The following is a 26,167-nucleotide window of genomic DNA, read 5'->3' on the forward strand; positions in this document are numbered from 1 at the left end:
TTTAGGAGAATTGATTTCCCTTACCGATTTTGTAGCATCCTCATACGACGAATTCCCCATTTTTGCCACTCCTTGGGGTCAAGGATCAATCCTTGGTCTCGCCGTACCAAATTCAAGAACTGACCGAGGAGGGAATTTTGGCAACAAGCGAAATTGAGGAAGAGCGGACAGCATGCTGACCACATTGCCTATCCACTACCCGAATTGATCTAACGTCTCCCTCTACCTTGCCAATTCTCTTTGGACTCCTTCTCAGGACGATGCCATATCCTCCCTCAATTCCTCTCCGATCGCCTTGATCTCTTCTCTGCTCTACGACACTGCTTCTTGCGTTTGAGTCATTCCATACTCCATCACTTCCATGCAATTCTCTAGCTACTTCAATCAAGTTCACTCCACCATCAGGATCACTAATTAATCAATCTCAATTCCACCGAATGAACTATCTCCTATGCTCGGAACCACGGTCGAGGATGACCAGCTCTGATACCAATTGTCAAGTCTTCGGAAAGAGACTTGAATTCACAATGAGTTTAGAAATTTCAAGAGGGAGAGAGAAGAGTTTTGGAGGGAAATGAGAGAGAGAGAATGAATTCTGAGGGAAAGAGATTATCATTCACTCTGATAACTCCCATCCTCCAACACTTGGCCTTATATAGGCCCTTCCCATGGGTTCTAATCATAACCGTGAGGAGGTTTCTACAACTACTTACACAAGTGGCCATGTGGCTACAAATACAATTATTACAAGAAAATTTCAGTAATACCCTTAGGGTCATAACATTAGCATACACCATAGCACCTCATTCTAGACGTGATATGGTCCCCAGTTTGTGATCTAGTTATGGGTCTATGGACACAAAAATCTAGGTGGGGATTAGAATGTTTTTGTGATCATCTTCCTTTCTGACCTATCTTGAAAGACTAGTTTGAGCTTGTTTAAGAGAACCCAACGATCTCTTTAAGTTTAGAGAGAAGCTATATTTTTCTAGATAAAAAACCTGTAACTTCTCTTTTCTTTTGCAGAATAGCCTTAAGTACATCTGGTTACAAGAAAACTAAAGAAACTACCCACTACTAAAAGATAGGTAACCACCTACATAGAAAAACTAATTGGCACAATCTAGGAAGCTAAATATCTGGAACAACTGAGAAATAAAACTAACATAAACTGAAAAATAAAACTAATAGACCAGCTTATCATCGGGTTGCCCTTTACTTGAGGCCATGTGTAAGATGCTGGGTACAGTTGGCTACTAAATGGGATCACTTCGACTTGGCTATCATTGCTGACATGTCATACTGATGGAAAATTCATAACATCGCTCCCTTCCTCCAAGATGCGTTTGTCTTCTAGCGCAAAAGTAGGATAATGAGAGTGTTGAATCAGAGAACTTAGTCAGGTCTAGCCTCTTTCTATTAAGATTTATAGTATGAATGTACAATAATTAAGACTAAAAATACTCCTAAAATTAAGGCCTAGTTATCTACTTATCTACTACTCATAGCTAGTCTAATAGCTAATTGACAGTTAATCCAACACTCCCTCTCAAGCTGGAGTATATAGGTCATATGCACCAAGTTTGTTACAAATGAAACTAATACGAGAACCCTGAAGAGACTTAGTGAAGATGTTTGCCAGTTGATCGGCTGACTTGACAAAACTAGTGGCAATACATCCAGATAGAATCTTTTCTCTAATGAAATGATAGTCAATTTCTCTGTGTTTAGTCCTCTCATGAAAGACTGGATTTAAGGCCATATGCAAGGCAGTTTGATTATCGCAGATTAATTTCATTTGTGTCACCTTGCCATATTTTAATTCTTGAAGCAATTGTTTCAGCCATATAAGTTCACATGTTGCCAAGGTCATAGCACAGTATTCTGCTTCGGCACTAGACCTAGCAACCACATCCTACTTCTTACTCTTCCAAGATACCAAGTTGCCACCAATTAAAACACGGTACCCGAAGGTAGAGCGTCTATCTAAAGAAGACCCTACCCAATCAACATCAAAATGCCCAATCATCTGGGTATGACATTTATCTTCATGTAACAATCCTTGTCCTGGTGCGCCTTTGATATATCTAAGAATGAAAACGGCGGCATCCCAATGACTATCACATGGGGACTACAGAAATTGACTAACCACACTCACAGCAAAAGAGATGTCTGGACAAGTGATAGTGAGGTAGTTTAACTTTCCGATAAGTTTGTGATATCTACCAAGATCAAATAATAGCTCCCCATGTCCTGGTAAAAGCTTGATATTCATGTCCATGGGAGTATCAACTGGTCAACAATCAAGCATGCCAGCCTCCTCAAGAATGTCCAAGACATATTTCCTTTGCGGAATAACTATGTCGTTTGTGGACAGGGCCACTTCAATGCCAAGAAAATATTTTAACTTACCCAAATCTTTAGTCTAAAAATGGTTATAGAGATGTGTCTTCAGTTGAAGGATACTATCTTGATCATTTCCAGTGATGACATTATCATCCACATAAAGCACTAGATAAATGCATTAACTATTAGATGAGTGGTGATAAAAAAATGAGTGGGCGGCCTCACTGCAAATCATACCAAATTCCTGAAAAATTGTACTAAACTGTCCAAACCAAGCTCGCGGAGATTGTTTCAGCCCATAAAGAGAGCAACGAAGTTTGCATACTAATCCAAATTCTCCCTGAGCAACAAAGCCAAGTGGTTGCTCCATATGAACTTCCTCTTGAAGATCATCATGAAGAAAAACATTCTTAATATCCAACTGATAGAGAGGCTAATGATTCATTGCAGCAATGGATAAGAACAAGCGCACAAAGACAATCTTAGCTACCAAAGAAAAAGTGTCATCGTAATCCAATCAAAAAATCTGAGTGTAGCCTTTGGTAACCAGGCGTGCCTTAAGGTGATCAACCTTCCCATCAATACCAATATTCACAGTATAAACTTAGCGACAACGAACAGTAGATTTACCAAGAGGAAGAGAAACCAATTCCCAAGTGCCACTAGAATGTAGAGCATCCATCTCATCAACCATAGCCTAGCACCACCCTAGATCTGAAAGTGCTTCACTGGTAGTTTTAGGAATAGTAATAGAAGATAAAGTAGACACAAAAGCATAATAGGGGGAAGCCAAGCGATGATAGCTAAGGAAGGTGTTTATGGGGTGAGGATTGCAAGTAGAGCGTATACCTTTTCGAGTGGCAATGGGTTCAGGAGAAGGGTCAACATCTGGCTCAGAAGCAATTGGTTGGTCCGACGCAGGTGAAGATGTTGGAGCACGAGGTGAGTTATCAGGTTCTTCATTAGCAGCTGCAGGAGGATGTGGACGGCGATGATAAACCTAAAGGGGACGTTCAAGGACAGTAGGAGCAATATTGAAGGAAGGAGAACAAAGGTAAGGAGTGGGAAGAATCTCATAAATTGGACGACTCTCGACAAAGGAGGAGAGAAAGAAGGGAGATGCCTCAATGTGAAAGGAAGTGTTACTTGAACCTATGTCTTTATTGCTTTATGTTGTATTTTCTCCTCTTTGTAAATATTGTACTGTTATATGTTGGTAGTCTTAACTAGTTTTATTTCAAACAATAGTGTTCTGTTTTGCGCGCCTTGTATCTGCTAAGTTGCTGAGTATATAATCAGCGGCTCTTCTATTCTTTCTTATTCTTGATCATTCTAAATTCCAGATTTCAGTTCTCAAATTCCTCTCTCTGTTTGCCCTAGTTACTATCTCTTTGTATACTTTTACATGGTATTAGAGCTTATGACCAAGGTCAATGGCTTTCTAATACTGATCATAGCGTCTCTTCCTCCTTTCCAACTCACTCCTCATCGTCATTGTCTTCTGCCTCGCAATCAGATTTCACTACGATGGCTAAGGCATTCAGTTATATACCAATCCGCCTTGATCCTGATAACTATATCTTCTAGAAGGTACAAATATCGACCACGATACGAGCCTTTGATCTCCAATCGTTCCTTAATAAAGGACCGATTCTAGTAAAATTTATACCTAATCCGAATGCCGGTGATGATGGAGCAACAATGCTGAATCCAAAATTCATAAGATGGATGCAATCAGATCAACTACTTCTCAGATGGCTCTTCTCAACCATTGACAAGGAAGTTTTGGTGCAGGTGATTCATTCCGAATCATTTGCCAAGGTATGGATGTCTCTCGAAAGTTTGTAATCCCGTCAAACCATTACTAAGTCATTCCAATTGAAGCAACAACTTAGATCTGTTAAAAAGGATGCATTGTCAATTAATGATTACATTCTTAAGATCAAGACAATAAGACATTCACTAACAGCCATAGGGGAGCCTCTTAGTGATAAGGATTTGCTACTTGCAATCCTTAATGGTTTGGACAACGAATATGAGATTGTAGTAAGTCTAATTACTTATCAGATGGATGAAATTGACCTTGAGAATGTGCAATATCTCTTATTGATGCATGAATAGAGATTACACTCCAAAAATTTAGAACATATTGCTGTTAATGTTGAATCAGTTATGCCATCATCTATGCATGTTAACATGGCTGCATTTACACCGAGAAGTATTGGAAATTTGGTGAATAATAGAGGTGGAGGTTTCAATTTTAATAGAGGTGGTGGTTTTGTCAATAGAGGAGGAATAGGTAGAGGCAGGCAATCTGGAAAGAGAATTTATTATCAACTTTGTGGTAAGTCAGGGCACTTCGTTGACAAGTGCTATCATCGGTTTGATAGCAGTTTTCAAAGGAATTCTGTGTCTAATCAGAATTTTGACGGCCTCAAATGGTTTCCCAATCAAATACTCAAGCTTAATTAGCCTCCCTAAATGGTTCTAATGAGGTCTACATGAATGAGCTAGGTTATATTTCAAGAACTCCTTACAATCAGTTTTCATAGCTTGTTGCTTCTTACAATCAATTTTCATAGCCTATTGATAATGCTTCTCTACCAAAGTCTTCTCTCACAGATTCTGCTTGACTCATTGATTCTAGAGCCACGAATCATATAACTTCTAATCTTGGAAATCTTTCACTTCATTTTCCTTACAATGGCAGTGATCGTGTTTTTGTTGGAAATGGTAAGCAGCTATCGATTCCTAATATAGGTCTGGGATGTTTGTACACTCAAACTAAACCTGCTTCTTCAATTTCTTTACCTAAAGTTTTATATGTTCCTAACATGAAAAAGAACTTAATCAGTGTCTCACAACTAACTAGAGACCATGACCTTGTTACCAAGTTTAATTCTAGTTCTTATTTGATTAAGGACAAGAGTACCAGGGAAGTGCTACTCCAAGGACATCTTAAGGATGGGTTGTGCCAACTAAGTTCAGCAATTGCTCTTGCTGCTTCGTCTTCTCCATCCCAGTCTATTGAGTCTCAGCCTATAGCTAGCAATACATCTTCTTTGCAATGTGTTTTTTCTTTTGAAAATAAATGTAAGAGACAGCTTCCATTTTTTCATGGACTGTCTCCTAGTGTTTAGTTAACATGTAAAGAACAATTGTATCGTAGATGGCATGCCAAATTAGGGCATCCATCTTCCAATGTACTGCACTTGATTCTTAATAAGATACATCTTCCTTCTTCTTGTTCAAAAGCTATGTTTTGTGATTCTTGTAAAATTGGCAAACTTAGTCAATTATCTTTTGCTAATTGTCCAATTACAGTTACTAAACCTCTTGAATTAGTCTACTTTGATCTGTGGGGTCCATCTCCTGTTTTGTCCATTGAATGATATCGTTATTATATCATCTTTATGGATGTTTATTCACGATACACATGGCTATACCCATTGAAACTTAAATCAGATGCTCTTTCCATTTTCAAAAACTTTCATAAACTTGTTGAAGTCCAATTTCAAACCAAGCTTAAAGCTTTACAAACTAATAATGGAGGAGAGTTTAAGGTGTTTTTACCCTATCTTCATAGCTGTGGGATTCAACCTCGATTCACATGTCCTTATGCCCATCAGCAAAATAGGGTAGCAGAACGTAAACATAGGCATATTGTGGAAATGGGGTTAACTTTGTTATCACACTCTCATATGCAACTCAAATTTTGGGTTGAAGCCTTCCAAACAGCAGTATAACATTATCAATTTATTGCCTTCTTCTGCTCTTAAAATTCCAAATTTCGTTTGAGCTTCTCTTTCACAAACAGACAAATTATTTGATGTTGCAACCCTTTGGTTGTGCTTGCTTTCCTTATTTGCACCCTTATAATAAACACAAATTTGAGTTTCATTATACTAAATGTGTCTTCATTGGGTATAGTCATGTACAAGTAGGGTACAAATGTTTACATCCATCTAGCCGAGTTTATGTCTCTCGGCATGTTCAGTTTAATCCTGACGATTTTCCATTCATCTCTTTGTTTTCTCCTAGTTCTATTTCTAAGCCTTGTTCTCCTAGTTTTTCCACTTCATATTTTGAGTCTATTCCTTTGTCAACCTCTCCTAAAGTAGCACAACCCGAGTCTCCTTGTCAAACTCAATCTTCTCTCAGTCCACAAGATCTCTTTCCAACCAGGTATCTGATTCTTCTATTAATCCTGTGTCAATTTTACCTATAACTCAGTCTTGTTCTCAACCTATATCACATGTATCTAAATACACAGCTCCACCTCTTCCTTCTATTCATCCTATGCTTACCGGTCCAAGGCCAAATAGCTGCAATTAAATTCTCCTCGTGCCCTCACCAGTTCCTTAGTTCCTAGTTTTGTACATGAGGCCTTTTTAGAACCAAGATGGGTTAAGGCTATGAAGGAGGAATTTACAGCATTGAAACAGAATAGCACTTGGAAGCTAGTTCCATATTCTGACAGTATGAACCTCATTGGGTGTAAATGGGTGTATAGGGTTAAGTACAACCCTGATGGATCAGTCCTCAAATTCAAGGCTCGATTGGTAGCCAAGGGGTTTCTTCAAACACCGGGAGTGGACTATATAGAGACTTTTATTCCAGTAGTTAAAATCCCAACCATACGAGTTTTATTCACTTTGCCAGTTATCTTTGGTTGGGATATCCAACAAGTGGACATCAACAATGCATTTTTGAATGGTGACTTGACAGAGGAGGTCTATATGTCTCAGCCTGAGGGCTTTATGGATATGAACTGTCCCTCACATGATTGCAGACTAAGGAAATCCCTTTATGGACTTAAACAGGCCCTAGAGCCTGGTATACAAGGTTGCGATTGGCTTTGCAGTCATGGGCTTTTGTGAGGGTAGTGTCTAATGCATCTCTGTTTGTTAAACACACCTCTCAATTTGTCCTATTTGTCTTGATCTATGTTGATGACATTTTGGTGACTGGTTCAGATTCGCAAGCTCTTTCGGCTTTTATTCATGATTTGGATAAAAATTTTGCTCTCAAGACTTTGCGTTCAGTGCATTATTTTCTTGGGTTTGAAGCTCATAGAACTAATGCTGGAATTTATCTTACCCAGTCCAAATATGCACTAGATTTGTTAGGAAAGGCTGGTATGATGGACTGTAAGCCCAATAATACTCCTATGAATTCATCTAATTCTTTGACTAATGAGGGTGAAGTGTTTGATAATCCCTCTCTTTTATCGTACTATCATTGGCTTTCTTCAATATTTAACATATACTAGACCAATTTTATCCTTTGCAATAAACAAACTTACCCAGTTCTTATCATCCCCTAAACAACAACACTAGGTAGCCTACAAGAGACTTCTACAGTATGTCAAGGGTACCTTGGGTCTAGGTCTGTTCTTTGCACCAACTCCTCTTGATTTACCTTTGGTAGTTTATACGGATGCAGATCATGTTGGCTGCAAAGTCAGCAGGAAATCTACAAGTGGGACATGTGTTTTTATTGGTTAGAACCTGATTGTTTGGAGCTCCCGAAAGCAAACAATAGTGGCTCGATCAGTTGGAGAGGCCGAATATAAAGCTATAGCCCAAGGGATAACTAAAATTTTATGGCTACAATCACTGTTCTCATAGTTGGGTTACAGTTGTGGTCCTACTTCTGTAGGTGGAGTGATAATATGGCTGCAAAGAGTATTGCTGAAAACCCGATATTCCATGCTCACACCAAACACATTGAAATTGATGTTCACTTTGTGAGAGAAAAGGTTAAAAGTGGTGCTGTTGAAATTCGGTATGTGCCTTCATTACATCAGTTGGCTGACATATTTACTAAGGGATTACCTAGTAGTAGATTCAGGTTTCTATGTGAAAGGCTCAATCTAAAGAAGTCACCTATACAATCAACCTCAAGCTTTAATAGCTCTTCAAACAAGCAACCTGATGGAGGAGTCACAATTGAGGGGGAATGTGAAAGGAAGTGTTACTTGAAGCTGTGTCTTTACTACTTTATGTTGTATTTTCTCCTCTTTGTAATTATATTGTACTGCTATATGTTGGTAGTCTTAACTAGTTTTATTTCATATAATAGTGTTCTATTTTGTGCGTTTTATGTTTGCGCACCTTGTATTTGTTGAGTCGCTGAGTATATAATCAGCGGCTCTTCTATTCTTTCTTATTCTTAATCATTCTAAATTCCAAATTTCATTTCTCAAATTCCTCTCTCTGTTTGCCCTAGTTACTATCTCTGTGTATACTTTTACACTCAAAAAAGGTAACATCAGTAAAGATGAAATAACGCTGGTGATCAGGAGAGTAACACCGATAGCCTTTCTGAAGTCGTGAGTAACCAAAGAAAATGCACTTGATAGCCTTGGCTGAAAGTTTGGGACGACCAGGGGTCATGTCATGAACAAAACAAGTGCACCCAAAAACACGAAGTGGAAGGAGATAAAGACTCTAAGCAAGGAAAAGGATAGAGTGAGGGATCTTATGCTGTAAGACAGAGAAAGGCATCCAGTTAATGAGATAACATGCAGTGAGAACAACATCAACCCAAAAATGAAAAGAAACATAACTATGCAGTAAAAGAGTGCGAGCGATTTCAATCAAATGACGATTTTCGCGCTCAGCAATACCATTTTTCTAGGGTGTATAGGCACATGAGAATTGATGTAAAATACCCTTAGAAGTCATGAAAGTAGTGAAAGGAGCTGAGAAATATTCTCTAGCATTGTCACTACGAAAGGCGCGAATAAAACATTAAATTGAGTTTGAATTTCAGCACAAAAGTCCTTAAAGATAGTAAATAACTTTGAACGGTTTTTCAGTAAAAACACCCAAGTACATCAAGAGTAATCGTCGATGAAAGTGACAAAGCACTGAAAACCTAAAACAGAAGTGTCAAGCCCTTGAATTAGGGCTAGCAATTCGATAATTCTGATTGTAGAACGAGAGAGAGAATAGAGAGAACAAAAAGATCAAGAGGGAGGAGTTTATTCATTCAATCAATCAATTGGTAATCCTACTGAGTGTTATAGGTCTCTTATTAATAGGACCTCTAGCCATAGCCATATAACTATTCCTTCTAACCGCCTTACAGCATCATCTAGCTGTTACAACAAGCCTTCCCACCTTCTAGCCTCCTAACCTCTCCAACAGTCTATAAGAGGTAGTAATTACAAGATAATCCCCAGGGTCATAACAATCCCCCACCTCTTGAAAGAATTCTTGTCCTCAAGAATTTAGATAAGTTCCATAGCCCGCGAAAATTACTTCAAAAGATTTGGGAGGTATTCCCAAGAAGTGTGGTCCGGATGAAGATGAGACCACTAGACCAATACTTGAGTTATAGGTAACTTCCCTTTGTACAACACTCTTTTTTGCACAATAGCACGGGGTTCAATTACCTCTTCTTCCTTTTCTGCATTTGGTGGTAAATCTGTCCGAGTAGGATACCGGTTCTGTAGCTTTCTTCAACAACAAAACATGGAACACTGGATAGCTGGTCACTCCTTCTGGTAGTTGTAATCGATATGCTACTGGCCCTAACCTTGGCCACAATAGGGTAAGGTCCAAAATACTTAGGACTCAACTTAGAAGGGGGTAATGAAGTATAGGGTTGTTGCAAGAACCTCCTAACCTTGAGATAGACCATCTCACCTGTCTCAAAGATCCTATCACTCCTCCTTCTATTTGTCATTTGCTTCATCCGATTACAGGCAGTGGCCAAAGTATCACCTCGATTTGTTAAATGTGTCTTCTTGAGGTATTCTCAATTTCAAAAGGGTTATAAATGTTTTTCCCCTCATCTCAATCATTATTTTCTTTCTTCTAATGTTACTTTCTTTAAGTCTAGACCATTCTTTGCTTCTTTTTCTCTTCATCTTCCTCATTTCCTGATGAGGTTCTTCCTATTCCTTTTTTTCTTCTTTGGTTCCTATTATCTATTTACTTCATTTGTTCCTTCTTGTCCTCTCTTGACATATTAACATCATTCCTGACCTTCTCCTATTCTAGCCTCTATTCCTCCAGATGCCGTGGTTTCTTCACCTCATGTTCCTCCAAATGCTACAGTTCCTTTAGATGATTTGTCCCCTTATAGGTGTCATTGTTCCTTCAATTTTCAATCCAGTTCAACCTTCTCTACGAAGGTACTCATTCTTCTCGTAATCCTCATCCTATTTACACTTTCTTGAGCTATCATCGTTTATCTTTTATTCGTTCTGCCTTTTGTGTTTATGTTATTTCATATATTTCTATTCCTAAAACTCTTGCTCACCTTGGTTGGCATCATGCTATGGATGAGGCAAAGTTTCCTTTGCTCGCTAATGGGACTTGGGATTTTGTTCCCCTTCCTCTCAAGAAGTCCTCAGTTGGTTGCCTCTGGGCTTTTACTGTTAAAGTTGGTCTAAATGGCTCTATTCACATATTGAAACCATGTTTGGTTGCCTAGGGATACACATAGATCTTTGGTCTTGATTATGGAGATACCCCTCCCTTGTGCCTGAGATTGCTTCAGTTCATTTGTTTATTTCCATGGCTTCCATTAGACATTGGCCTTTTCATCAACTTCACATAAAAAATTCTTTTCTCCATGATAATCTTCTTGAGGAGGTTTATATGGAACAACCACCTGGGTTTGTTGCTTAGGGGTAGTCTCACTTGATTTGTGACCTTAAGAAATCATTGTATGGTCTAAAACAATCACCTAGGTGTTGGTTTGGTCGCTTTAGCTCTATAGTCCTATCTTTTGGATTGATTATGAGTGAAGTTGACCATTATGTTTTTTATCGCCATGCTCCTAGTGGTGTTATCTACTTGATTATCTATGTAAATGATGTGTCATTATTGGTGATGATGAGCAAGGGATTTCTCAGTTGAAAGGCTCATTTACATTCTCATCTTCAGACTAAAGATTTGGGTGTCCACTGAGGTATTCTTAGGTATTAAGGTTGCTAGATCTAGGCATGGCATTTGTATCTCTTGAAGAAAGTTGGCTCATGATGTTCTGGAGGAGGTAAGTATGTGTTATGACCCAGTGGTAGTTTTGTAAATTTTTTGCAATTTATGTTATAATAACCGCAGCCCACATGGGCCACTTGTAGCGAGAGCTAGAAGCTTCTTCCCACGGTCACACTATGAACCGCAGAAAGGCCTATAAAAGGCTGATTACTTGAGGATGGGACTTCTATCTTGAATGAGAAGATCTTTCCCTCTTAAACTCTCTCTCTCTTCCCTCTCAATTCTCTCATTTTCCCTCCCAATTTTGTCTCTATCTCTCTCTTGATCCTTCTAAAATTCTGTTCTCTCAAGTCTTACATCCGAGACTTGACATTTTGGTATCAAAGCCAGTCGTCCTTGGCCGAGTTTCCAGTATAGGAAGGTGTGTGATCGGTTAATTGTAGCAGGCCAGAAGGAATTCCGAATGGCGAAAGGCACTAGGATGAAGCAGCTGGAGAATCGGATGGAGGTGATGGAATTCGGAATGAATCAAACGCAGCAGGCTGTGGCCTAGAGTAGAGAAGAAATAAGAGCAATCCGAGAAGAGTTGTGCAAAGATATAGCAGCTTCCCGAGGAGTACAACGAGAACTAGCAAGGAACTGAGAAAACATGGAGCAATTAGGATAGAAAATCAACAGCATGTTCAACATGCTGTCGTCATTGCCTCAATTCCGATTGCCACTGGAATTCCCTCCCAAAATGGGTTCCGAGCAAGGAATGGCGGGAGCAAGCATCTTCCCGAGGCCACAAGGAATCAATGAAGCAGGAAACTCATCCTATGATGAGACGGGAGATCAGGTAAGAGAAGCTAATTCCCCTAGATCTAATCAAGGTCCAATGTCGAGATTGGAGATCCCTCTTTGAAGGATCCAAACCAAGGTGGTGGATCCGTAGATGTGAGAGATACTTTCAACTTTATGGGGTAGTAGAGAATAAAAGGATCAATCTAGCTACCACCTATCTAAATGATACGACAGATGCCTGATTTCAAGGCTGGTTTAGATCAAGGGGAATGAATGTGAGGTGGATAGATTTTGCGAAAGAATTATGTGTAAGATTTGGTGAAAGAAACATGGCAGATATAGTAGAAGAGTTCAATAAGCTTAAACAAGAGGGATCAGTGACTGAGTATCAAGAGAGGTTTGAAGAACTGGGGGCACTAATGTGGAATGCACAGCCTACATTAACGACCAGTACTTTGTGTCTAGCTTTATTAGCGGCCTCAAAGATGAATTAAGATCAATGGTTAAAATAATGATGCCCACCACAATTAGACAAGCTGCGGAGAAGGTGAGACTTCAAGAGTTAACATTGGAAGCCATCTACAAGAAGAATCGGACACTGATTAGGCCCCTACCACCCAATAATCATACCTCGGGATGAAATTTCAGGGCCTTAGGCTGCGTTCTCTTTACTTTTCAATTTTCAGTTTTGAGTTTTGAATTCATTTTCAGTTTTCTGTTTTGATAGTCTGTTTTTAGAAAATTGAAAACGCGTTCTCTTTGTCATTTTGAAAAACTATTTTTCAAAACAGAAAATTAGAAAACGTGTTCTTTTTGAAATTTTGAAAATATTTTTTTAATGATATTTTATTCAATAAATTTGATTATTAAGTAAATTATAAATATTTAATGTTAATATATTATTAAAAAAATATATACATTTTAAAGTTAATGAAGTTTGTAATATTTTTTTCCATTACAATAATAAAATATGAATAAATAAATGTATTTTGAGTTTAGAATTTATTTTGGATAAAAACACTCAAAACAACTTTTTATTGTTTTGAGTTTTCTTTACAATTTTTTTTTTTGTTTTCAAAAATGCATTTTTAAAAACAGCAAAGAGAATGCGTTTTCATTATTTTAGAAAACTAAAAACTAAAAATGACTTGAAAACAGTAAAGAGAACGCAACCTTAATAACCAGAGGGACAGTAGGAGGACCTAGGGCCAATCCCAATCCTCTACGATCTACTACTATGGAGAATAGGAGACTCATGGGGTTATGTTACAAGTGTGGAGAAAAGTTTGGACCGGGACATATCTGCAGGAGACAATTGCTGAACATGGAAGGGGAAGAAAAAGACAAAGGTGAAGAAGGGGAGGAGATAGTGGAAGGGGAGACTGGCCAAGATGCAACAGCAACCCATAACAGTGAGGAAGTAGAACAAGAAGGGGTGGAGATCTCATTTCATGCTCTCAGAGGAGGCACAACAAGAAAGATCATCAAGGTACCAGGGAAATGGGTAGGAAGGAACTGCTAGTACTAATTGATAGTGGCAATACACATAGCTTCCCAAATGAAGCTACGGCATTAGAATTGGGATGTAAGATGATGGCCACCACCCCCTTATCAGTGACAGTGGCTAATGGTAGCAAAATGTACAATCACAACAAATGTGAAGGGTTCAAGTGGCTTATGCAGGGACAATTGTTCCAAAGCGATCTGAGAATACTAGAATTGGGAGGGTGCAATATAGTGTTGGGTATTGATTGGATGCGAACTGTAAGTCCTTTCACATTTGACTTCAACAAACTGGAAGTCACATTGGATATGGGGAGTACCAAATTGACACTGAAGGGCATCATAGAACAAGGAGAGTGTAAAATGATAGAAGGGGGCAAATTGCAGAGATTGATGCATAAGAAGAAAGGGCAGATTGCCGAATTATACTCTATTCATGTGCGGGGATGGGACAAGCAGGAAGGAAGAGAATAGGAGAATGTACAGAGGAGGGAGAGCAGCTTAGCCACCCTACAGCACCCAACTAAGGTACTCCTTCCTGATAGCTTACACTTACTCCTGCAAGAATTTCAAGACCTCTTTTCTGAACCTAAATCACTGCCACCCAAAAGAGCCCTTGACCACTCTATACACCTTAAACCAAACTCACTACCTGTAAACATACGTGCCTATAGATATTCACCCATCCAAAAAGCTAAAGATTGAGAAGCAAATCTCTAATATGCTCTATACCTCTATCATCAAACCCTCTCAAAGCCCATTTGCCACTCCCATGTTACTTGTTAAAAAAAAAGATGAGTCATGAAGGTTTTGTGTTGACTATCGTCAACACAATACCAACACTATCAAAAACAAGTACCCTATACCCCTAATTGATGACATGTTAGATGAATTGAATGGAGCATGCATTTTTTCTAAATTGGACCTGAGATCCAACTACCACCAAATTCGGATGACCCCTAATGACATACCTAAAATTGCATTTACTACTCATCAGGGCTGTATGAATTTGTGGTGATGCCCTTTGGGCTCACCAATTCCCTAGCCATCTTCCAAGCCCTAATGAATCAAGTTTTCCAGCATTATTTGAGAAAATTCATCCTAGTTTCTTTGATGACATCCTCATATACAGCCCGAACTATGAACAACACCTAGACCACCTTTGAGGTCTTGACTTCTAACAAGTTGTATGTTAAGCTATCAAAGTGTACCTTTGCTGAAAAAGAAGTGGAATATCTAGGCCATATTATATTGGGAGAAAGAGTGAAGACTGATCCAAATAAGATCACAACCATGGTAGAATGGCCCAGGCCGCAAACGGTAAAAGAACTAAGGGGTTTCTTAAGACTAACAGGTTACTACCGGAAGTTTATACAAGGTTATGGCCCCATCAGCAAACCCCTAATTGAACTTCTCAAGAAGGACAGTTTCCAATGGAATCCAAGAGCAGAAACAGCTTTCCTAATACTCAAGAAGGCCATGACAGAGGCACCGATGCTAGCTCTCCCAAATTTTTCTAAGAAATTTGTTGTTAAAACAGATGCATGTGACAATGGGATAGGTGCGGTGTTAATGCAAGAAGAAAGGCCCTTATCATACATCAGCCAAGCTTTGGCCCCTAGGCACCTAGGCCTAAGTGTGTATGACAAAGAACTATTGGCCGTGTTAGGAGCTGTTGATAGATGGAGGCATTACCTGAAAGCAGGACCTTTCATTATCAAAACGAACCACGAGAGCTTGCAATTCCTAGACCAACAAAGACTGCACACCCAGTTACAGAGGAAGGGAGTGTCCAAGTTAATGGGAATGGATTATACCATTGTGTATCGCAAGGGTAAGGAAAACGTGGTAGCTAATGCCCTCTCGAGAAGGGAAGAGAAAAGAGAGTGCAGATCAACAACGGTTGTGGTACCCGAGTGGGTTAAGGAGGTCACAGAAAGCTATGACCAAACACCTTGGGTGCAGGACCTAATCACTCAGCTTGCAGTACAACCCACGAGTAAACCAGGGTATACTCTCTCCAATGGTCTGCTAAGGTTCAATGGTAGAGTAGTAGTGGGTGAGGATGAATCACTCAAAAGGCAAATCCTAACCTCTCTACATGATTCACCCATAGGAGGCCACTCGAGAATACAAGCCACTTATTAGAAGGTGAGACAAATGTTCTATTGGCCAGGGCAAAAGAAGGTCGTGGTAAGTTTTGTGCTGTCATGTGAAGTTTGCCAAAGGTGCAAGTATGAGAATGTGGCTTACCCAAGTTTGCTGCAACCCTTGGCAGTGCCCGATCAAGCATGGGAAGGGATCTCTATGGACTTCATAGAAGGGCTACCCAAATCAGAGGGTAAGAATGTGGTGTTAGTGGTGGTAGAAAGGCTGACTAAGTTCTCCCATTTCATCAGTCTAACCCACCCCTTTTCAGCACAAGAAAATTCATGGATTCGGTAGTTAAATTACACAGGGTTCCGAAGTCCATTGTCTCAGATAGAGACAAGATCTTCACAAGCATGTTTTGGCATGAATTGTTTAAGAGAATGGGGGTAGGGTTGCACATGTCCACAGCCTATCACTCCCAAACGGATGGCCAAACCGAGAGAGTTAATCAGTGTTTGAAAGTTTAACCGAGATGCATGTGTTTCAATAGGCCAAAGAGTTGGAACAAATGGCTGTCATTAGCTCAGTGGTGGTACAATTGCAGCCACCAGTGCTATCAACAGGAGTCCTTTTAAAGCTGTGTTTGGTCATAAACCACCCCTCTAACCAGCCTTATCGAGTTCTACAACCACCCTGGCTTCGATAGAGCAATACTTACTGTTGGAAGATAAAGAGGAGATGGGCTCTAGATAAGGGCTATCAACAAGCAATTATTTATCAAAACTAATCTGTAAATTAGTATTTAAATATTGTAAAATCTATTCCTAGAAAATAGGAGATAAGTAGGAGTTATTCTTGGAGATTATTTAGGAGATTTATTATATATATATTTCCTTAAACTAGTGAAGAGATATACGGTGGAATTAGTTTTCATTCCATACGAATTTCAGCATGGTATCAGAGCCTAGTACCTGTGCCTTCCAAGCGTTGGAACTCTAGTTCATACGCTTCCGATCGCAACATGGCAGAAAATCAATCAGCCAGCACAGCTTCGAATCTTCTTCCGACCACAACGAGGACCACCCAAGTTCCAACCTACCCAATGGCAACTGAGAGTTACTCGCTTCAGATCACCCAGCACAAATTGGATGGAACCAACTTCAGAGAGTGGTTCCAATCCATGTTGTTGGTCATCTACGGAAGGGGACGCAAAGGCTACCTGACAGGGGACATCCCAAAGCCCAGCTCTAATGCAGCAAATTCTGGTGTGTGGGAGGTCGAGAATGCCATCATCATGGCATGGCTGATTAATTCCATGGAGCCTAGCATCAGACAGATTTATTTGTTCTACAAATTAGCATGCAAAATATGGCAAGCAGTTCGGGAGACTTACTCTGACTTAGAGAACACCGCCCAAAGCTTCCAAATCCGATCAAATATTCGAACCACCAAGTAAGGCTCTAATTCAGTTACGGCATACTTTAACATTCTAACAACCTTATGGCAGGAGATGGATCTCTTTTATGAGATCAAGTGGGAATCTTCAGAGGATGGCAGGAAGTATAGCAAGATTGTGGAGAAAGAGCGAGTCTTCGATTTCCTTCATGGCTTGAATCCTAAATTGGATGAAGTCAGAGAAAGATTGCTCGGGACAAAGCCATTTCCATCCATGCATGAGGCCTTTGCTGAAGTAAGGCGTGAAGAAAGCAGGAGGAAGGTTATGTTATCAGCTTCTGTTCACTCAAACTATGAGGTAAATACTCAAAATTTTGCCCTAAACACTTATCGAATGAAGCCTACAGCATCTAAGGGTGAACTCCAGAAAGATAGGTAGTGGTGTGACCACTACAACAAGCCATATCATACTAGGGAAACCTGATGGAAAATTCATGGTAAATTGATTGACAGGATGGAAACCAAGGAATCAAAGGCGAGGAGGACCAGCTGCATATGCAACCGAGGCTGAAAAAGGGATTCCAACAAATATCTCCCTAACTGAAAATCAAATTGAAGCCCTACAGCACCTTCTTAGTCAAACAAAAATGCAAAAAGCAGAAAGTGAAAACCCCCTAGCTGTTTCCCTAGCAAAAACAGGTAACATAAGCTATTCCCTATTCTCTCAAATGTCCAATTCAACTAGTTGGATTGTAGATACTAGCGCAACAGACCATATGACAGGTTCTATTAAACTCTTGTCTAATTTTGAACCAAGTGGTGAAGGAATAGCTGTAATTATGGCTAATGGTACAACTTCTATGGCTAAGGGAAGAGGGACTGCATACATATCTGGATTAGTGTTACAATCAGTTCTATATGTCCCAAATTTAAAATGTAACTTGTTGTCTGTGAGTAAAATAACAAAAGAAAGAAGCTGCGCACTGATCTTTTCTCAATCTTCTTGTGTTTTTCAGGACCTATCATCGAGGAAGATGATTGGCAGTGCTAAGGAGAGTAGGGGGCTCTTCCAAATCTCAAGTCTTGATCATTCTACTGGAACTAGGTCTTATTTTCAATCTTCTTTAGCAACTTTTTCAGATTTGGACATTGTGTTATGGCATCAAAGATTAGGCCATCCTAGTTTTGAGTATCTTCGTTTTTTGTACCCATCATTTTCCAGAAATAATATTCAGCATTTCCAGTGTGAGAATTGTATCCTTGCAAAACACACTAAGAGTTCTCATTCGAATCACCTTTATAAACCCTCAAAACCGTTTCATTTGATTCATAGCGATGTGTGGGGGCCAGCTAGGGTTCCTAATCTCACTAACACTAGATGGTTCATTACATTCATAGATGACCATACTAGGGTTAGCTGGGTATTTCTAATGAAGGACAAATCCGAAGCATACTCTTTATTCAAAAGTTTTCACCAAATGATCCAAAATGCCTTTCAATCGGCTATACACATCTTGCGGACTGATAATGGCTGAGAATACTTTTCTAATGACTTCAATCAATACCTCCTCGAGCATGGAATTATTCACCAAAGCTCTTGTCCATACAACCTTCAACAAAATGAGGTAGCAGAATGAAAGAACCGTCACCTCCTTGAGACAGCTAGGGCTTTGATGTTTACAAAATCAGTTCCCTATACTTATTGGGGCGAAGAGGTTCTCATTGCAACCTACCTCATTAACCGACTTCCTTCCAAAGTTTTGAAATTTCAAACACCCTTGAATGTCCTTCTTGAGAACTTTCCCCATCATACTAGAGTCTTGAACTCTCTTCCTTCTAAGATTTTTGGTTGCACTGTTTTCATACATAAAAATCAACCTCAATCAAAATTGGATCCTAAAGCCCTCAAGTGCATCTTTATTGGATACTCTCCAACACAACAAGGATATAAATGTTATCATCCTCCTACAAGAAAATTCATTGTCACCTGTGATGTCTCATTTGTCGAGCATCAATCATATTTCCAAAATAATCCCACAGAGGTTGACTATCCTTGCAATCCCGTCAGTCTCATACCTGCTACTCTACCTAATCTTCTGCCTAATACAGTTGACGGTTCCGGGTCTGATATCTCTACCCTACACCATCAAGGGGGAGAGAAAGAAAGCACTATAGTTCCAGCAGCAGATCAGCCACCATTAAAAGTATATTCACGCAAACCGCACGATCCTCAGCATACCAAACCATCTGAACCGGTGTAAGTCTAGAAAACAAAAATTCGAGTGATGTTAAAGTCCCAAATAGAGTGGAGCATGAAGAAAATACTCCAGGTAATCTTGAACTTCCAATTGCCCTAAGGAAAGGTGTGAGATCCTGCACACAGCACCCCATCTCTAATTTTTAGGGGTATTCTAAGTTGTCTCCAAAATTCAAATTGTTCGCTACTAACTTGGATAATATAGCTATTCCAAGGGATATATATCATGCCTTATACGATGATAAGTGGAATGCAACAGTTCTGGAAGAAATGCGGGCTTTGAAAAAAAATGGAACATGGGAAGTTGTGGACTTACCAGATGGCAAAAATATAGTGAGCAGCAAATGGATATTTACTGTAAAATACAAAGCTGATGGAAGTATTGACAGATTCAAGGCCAGACTTGTAGCTCAAGAATTCACTCAAACTCAAGGATTGGACTATGAGGAAGCGTTTGCACCTGTGGCCAAGCTAAATACTATCCGGGTATTGCTATCCTTGGCAGCCAACCTCGACTGGAAATTACATCAACTAGATGTAAAAAATGCATTCTTAAATGGTGAGCTAGAAGAAGAAATATGCTTGAGAATACTCCCAGGCTTTGAAGAAGATTATGCTAGGCAAGGTATGTAGGTTGAAAAAATCATTGTATGACCTCAGACAATCTCCTAGGGCGTGGTTCAAAAGATTCAGTGACACCTTACATCAACTGGGATACCAGCAGGGACAAGCAGATCATACACTCTTTACAAAGGTAGAAAGTGATGGTAGAAGAACGGTGTTGATAGTGTATGTTGATGACATTATCATCACTGATGATAACCATCATGAGATAGAGAAATTGAAGCAACAACTGACAGAAGTATTTGAAGTAAAAAATTTGGGAGAATTGAGATGTTTCTTGGGCTTGGAAGTGGCGAGAAGTAAGGAAGGTATATTTATAACTCAGAGAAAATACACCTTAGATCTTTTAAAGGAAATAGGCAAACAAGGGTGTAAATCTGCCAGCACTCCTCTAGAGCCAAATTGGAAGAATAAAGAAGGAAAAGAAGAGCATCCAGTTGATAAAGGAATGTACCAACGCTTAGTAGGGAAACTTATTTATTTATCTCATACAAGGCCAGACATTGCCTATGTTGTGAGCATCATCAGCCAATATATGCATCTTCCTACTAAGAGACATCTAGAAATAGCTTATCACATCCTCAGGTATCTCAAAGGAACACCAGGAAAATGGCTATTCTTTAAGAAAAATCAGAATAGAAGTATTTGTAGTTTTGCTGATTCTGATTGAGCAGGATCTATTGAGGATAGTAGAACAACATCAAGGTATTGTACCAAGCTATGGGGGAACCTGGTAACTTGGAGAAGCAATAAACAATAGGTAGTTGCTCAAAGTAGTGTCGAGGCTGAATATCGTGCAATTGCTCAAAGTATTTGTGAGATAATATGGATATAACGGTTAATGAAAGACCTACCTATGCCAACATCATCTCCTAAATTTTTGTATAGTGACAGCAGATCGGCCATCAGTATTGTGAATAATCCCGTGCAACACAATCGAATGAAGCACGTTAGGATCGATAGACACTTTGTCAAGCAAGAAATGAAACAAGGAGACATAAGACTCACATATATACCAACAGAGAATCAAGAAGCTGATATATTAACCAAAGCCATGCAAAAACAGGGATTTGAAATACTCAGAGACAAGCTGGGAATGATTGACATCCATCCACTAGCTTGAGGAGGAGTGTTGGAAGATAAAGAGGAGATGGGCTCTAGATAAGGGCTATCAACAAGCAATTATTTATCAAAACTAATCTGTAAATTAGTATTTAAATATTGTAAAATCTATTCCTAGAAAATAAGAGATAAGTAGGAGTTATTCTTGGAGATTATTTAGGAGATTTATTGTATATATATTTCCTTAAACTAGTGAAGAGATATACGGTGGAATTAGTTTTCATTCCATACGAATTTCAGCACTTACAACAACGACAGGGAGTTTTGAAGGAATTGAAAAGAGAATTGGCCATAGCCCAAAACAGAATGAAGCAGAATGCCGATAAGAAGAGGAGTGACAGAACCTTTGAAGTAGGGGACCAGGTTTATTTGAGAGTGAAGAGGTCTATGCAGCAACCATTCACTGGTACCCTGGCATCCAAGTTAAGTCCAAAATACTTTGGACCATATACTATCGAGACTAAAGTGGGACGGGTTGCCTACAAGCTCAGACTATTGCCCCAGGTCCACATGCACCCTGTATTTCATGTGTCTCTACTTAAGAAAGTCATAAGCCCCCAGGCGGCAGTTAACCCAAAGCTCCCGACGATGGATGAGGAAGAGGAAGTGCTCATGGAGCCCCAAGCTATCCTGGACAACAGGATCATCTACAAGGGGTCGTTGCCCTTAACTCAAGTGCTGGTCTGATGGTCTCACATGGATCCTCATCACACCATTTGGGAGTACTTACCGAAACTGCTAACCCAATTCTCACGAGCTACCGGACTTCTACAGATTCTTGAGGACAATAATGTTTTCTAGGGGTAGGGAATGTTATGACCCAATGGTAGTTTTGTAATTTTTTTGCAATTTCTGTTATAATAACCGCAGCCCACATGGGCCACTTGTAGCGGGAGCTAGAAGCTTCTTCCCACGATTACAATATGAACCGCGGAAGGGCCTATAAAAGGCCGATTACTTGAGGATGGGACTTCTATGTTGAATGAGAAGATCTTTCCCTCTTAAACTCTTTCTCTCTTCCCTCTCAATTCTCTCATTTTCCCTCCCAATTCTGCCTCTATCTCTCTCTCGATCCTTCTAAAATTCTGTTCTCTCAAGTCTTACATTCGAGACTTGACAATATGTTGGATTCTAGGCCCATTGATATGCCTATGGATCCCAATTCTAAGCTTATTCCTAGATATGAGGAGCCTATTCATGATCCAAGGATTTATAGGAGACTAGTTGGGAACCTGAATTATCTCACATTGACTCGACTAGATATTATATTTGTTGTTAGTGTGGTTAGCCAATTTTTGGATTTTCCTTGTGACGGTCATTAGCAGGCTTTGGTCGTATTTTACGAGATATGAAGAGTTTGCCTGGTAAAGCTTTATTATTTGAGGGTAAAGGTCATACACAAGTAACAAGTTAGATGCTAATTGGGCAGGTTGTCCATTTGATAGATGGTCCAATTTTGGCTATTGTGTTTTGGTTGGCAGCAATCTGGTTTCTTGGAAGAGTAAAAAGCAACATGTTGTGGCTAGGTCTAGTTCTAAAGCTGAGTATAGAGCCATGGCATTAGCTACCAAGTGAGCTGATTTGGCTTAAACAACTTAAGGAGCTGCAATTTGGTGATTCTATGCAGGTAATGTGTAACAATCAGGTTGCTCTTCAATTGCTTCTAATCCAGTTTTTTCACGAAAGGACCAAGCATGTTGAAATAGACTGTCACATTGTGAGAGAAAAACTGGTTTCTTGTGAGATTTCTATGCATTTGTTGGAACTATGGATCAGCTAGCTAACCTATTTACTAAAGCTCTTTGAGGTCCAAGGATTGAGTATATTTGTTCCAAGCTAGGCACATATGATATGTATGCGCTTGCTTGAGGGGGAATGTTGAGAATTCATATTAGCTTGTATTCGGAATGTTGTATATACTAGTTGTACCTTGTACTTGGCATAGGTAGCTTGTACATAGCAGTTATGGTATTTTGGTATAAATACTTGTAACCCTAGCTTAATAGATTTGATTTGTTCTTTCCCCCTCCAACTTCTCTTTTCTTCTCTTCTTTTTCTCTCAATTCTGTATACCATTTTTCATCTAATACATAATTTCTTCCAATTATAGAAACCTGACTACAGCTTTCCTTTAAAAAGTCAAATGCTAACTTACCAATCTATTCAATTACAAAAATAACATTCACATATAATGGTAGAGCTCCCAAGCGTTTTCTGTAGATTGATCCGAGCCAAACATTCAAATAGATCAAAACAAGATACCAATCTGCAAATTGTCACAGATTTCTTCACAATAAAAGGAATACCTTATATACCCGAAATTGTTTGAGTCCTTCCTTGTCTTGGATGGAAATAACTATCTTAGCTCTATCAAAAGGAACCTTTGATGACTGATCAGTAACATTATCCACTGTAGGCTGCATCTGCATGGAAGTATCAAAATCTTTTTTCACAGACTCTTCTACAGATCGTAGTACTTCCTGAGCTGACTTGGCAAATGATACCAGCTCCTGCTTCTTTAACCTGTAACAAGTGGAGAACAGTACGCAATAGAATGAGAAGGGAACTGAAACGCATGTATCCTACCAGGACAAAAAAGTACAGTAATGAAGGACAAGAAGAAAAAGGAAGAATTAGAGAAGAAAGAGAACAAGCAGAGAAACTGGGAGCAATTATCCCATTTGTATTCAATAATCAATTATCCAAATCTTAATAATTCCTACACCAGCAAAGAATTTATTAACTCAAAAAAAAAAAAAACTCTTAACAAACTAGAAATTAAAATTAGAAACAAAAACATAACAATCTACTTGTAGCTAAACTTGAAATTCAACTTAAAGTAAAAAGCTTAAAAATCCTAATTCTCTAAAATTCCCAGATAACTAGAACTCTAGATGACCAGAATAATAAAATTCTAAAAAAGTTAAAACTCTTAATCCATCTCACCAAGTAAGTAAAATCTATTCCAGATAGTTAAATCAATGCTACAACTTAAACCATAGGGAATCAAAACCATTTATCTTAAATTAAAACCGGCATAGAGTTTAGCTACTTCAATATTTTTGTGGTATCTCAAAAAAACAATCTCAAGCTCTTCAAGAACTTCATTGCATTCCCAATCTAAAATTAATGTAGCAGACCCCATCTAGTTCTATTAAGGCTTATGATTGTTATTGTTGTCGTAGTTGGTAAGTAGTATAATGGATGGTTGGTATAGATCTTTGTATTTTTGTTTTTGTTTTATACTTTTTTTTGTAATTTGGCTTTGTAGACTGTGGCACATCATATTCTTTAAGGTTGTGTTTGGATGGCATAATTTGACCCCATTGTCACGACCCCAAGGGTAAATTAGACATAGGATATTACATGTATTAGCCTTATTGCTTTACTAGTTTATCATAGCCAAGGTGGGCAAAGTTGCTTACAAGTTGCAACTTCCAGAAGGAGTGAATACCCACCCGTTTTCCATGTTTCATTGCTCAAGCAAGCTAAGGAGCCTATTGCTCATTTGAGCTAGGATCTACCTCCTATAGTAGAGGAAATGGAAGAAGTGGTAGAACCCCGAGCTATTGTGGAGAAACGAGTTGTCTACCAAGGATCGTTGCCCTTAACCCAGGTTTTGGTACAATGGACCCACCTTCATCCAGAGCACACCACTTGGGAGAACCTGCCTGACTTGCTGAAGCAATTCCCCAGGGTTGCTGGTTTACTCTAATTCCTAGGGACAAGAATTGTTTGAAGAGGAGGGGAAAATGTCACGATCCTAGGGGTAAAAAGGGGATTTTTCGGGATAATAACCACTTGTATCAGTTAGCTGGGAAAATAACTAACTACTTGTATTAGTTAGCTGGAAGCTGTTAAGTGGTTAGGCAGTTGGGTGGTAAAGTGGTTAGGGAGTTGAAGAGCTAAACAGTCCAACCTCTTCTATTATATCAGTTATGAGGTGGGCAATATCAGTTATGAGGTGGGCTTTATATGTGACCGATGGGTATGAGGAAGGGGGCATCAAATGACAGAAGTATTCTCTCTCTCTCTCTCTCTCTCTCATTCTATTCTGTTCAACCACCTGATTTTCGTAATTGTCCATCCCCAATTCTTGGGGCTTGACAATGGTTAACATCTTTAACAAATTGACATCGAAGTATGAGTCATTTTCACCAATACCATAAAATATATTGGACAAATAGCTCTTAAAATGATAAACTCTTTTGGGTTTCAGCAACTTAAGCCTAAATATCATCCATGCTTTTCATATGTCCCTCACTATATTCTATCAACTAACAAAACCAAGTGACACGTCACATCAAGTTTCCATTTATGCACGACTATCACATTGTACCTCATATCTATAAACCCCAATCCTCAGCATATTACTTATTTCACAAGAATATGGCAGTTAAATATTTATTTCATGAGATTTTGAGGTTCTGTGATATATTGTAAGGTCTGGCAAAGAAATGGAGTCAAGTGGGCCCCAAAACTTTTACAAGGTTGAGAGAGTTTTGGGGCTTTGGGTACAGGCCATATGCTAAAGTGAGTTTAAGATGATTCATGGAATCTTGGTGAAAAGAGTCCATTGGTGCAACCAGTCCACAAAATCAATAATTTGGGAATGAAATAGAATAATGAATACGTTGCCTAATACCAAGTTTGGAAAACACCAAATGCAGGATGTCATGCAAAACAAGGAAGATTTATCAAGATATGGCTAATGTGACTCAATTAATGCAACATAAAGTTGTAAATAGTATCCTGATATGATTTACCTGACAAAGTAGTGCATAGTACTTGATCTGACACATAGTGTGACTAGAGTTAAAATGCTATTTTTACCCTTCTTGAAATAATGGCCATTGGATCAAATGTAAGGTGTATGGTAAGGATTTAATCTTGGGGGCAAAATTACCAAAATGTGCTTCTTTAATAATGGCCATTACATCAAGTGCTAGGCATGCGGTTGACATTAAATCTTAAAACAAAATGAACAAATTGCCCTCCAAGTGCCTATCCCACCCCAGGGAAATGTGCAATTTGTCATTTTATGTATAAATGCAAGGAGAAAAAAATAAGAAGGAAAGTAAAATAAGAA

At 39.1% G+C, this 26,167-nt stretch overlaps 1 protein-coding gene across 1 annotated transcript in view; it reads right to left on the bottom strand.

Annotated features, from left to right (window-relative positions):
• The window catches only part of LOC127798229 (uncharacterized), a 43,655-nt gene that overhangs the window by 14,596 nt on the left and 2,892 nt on the right, over nucleotides 1-26,167 (bottom strand). Inside the window, exon 5 of the mRNA XM_052331664.1 lies at nucleotides 23,385-23,601. Coding sequence (XP_052187624.1) covers nucleotides 23,385-23,601 — 217 coding nt within the window. The remainder of the gene's footprint in view (nucleotides 1-23,384; nucleotides 23,602-26,167) is intronic.

The sequence above is a fragment of the Diospyros lotus genome, chromosome 3 (genome assembly GCF_014633365.1).
Source record: "Diospyros lotus cultivar Yz01 chromosome 3, ASM1463336v1, whole genome shotgun sequence".
Taxonomy (NCBI): Eukaryota; Viridiplantae; Streptophyta; class Magnoliopsida; order Ericales; family Ebenaceae; genus Diospyros; species Diospyros lotus.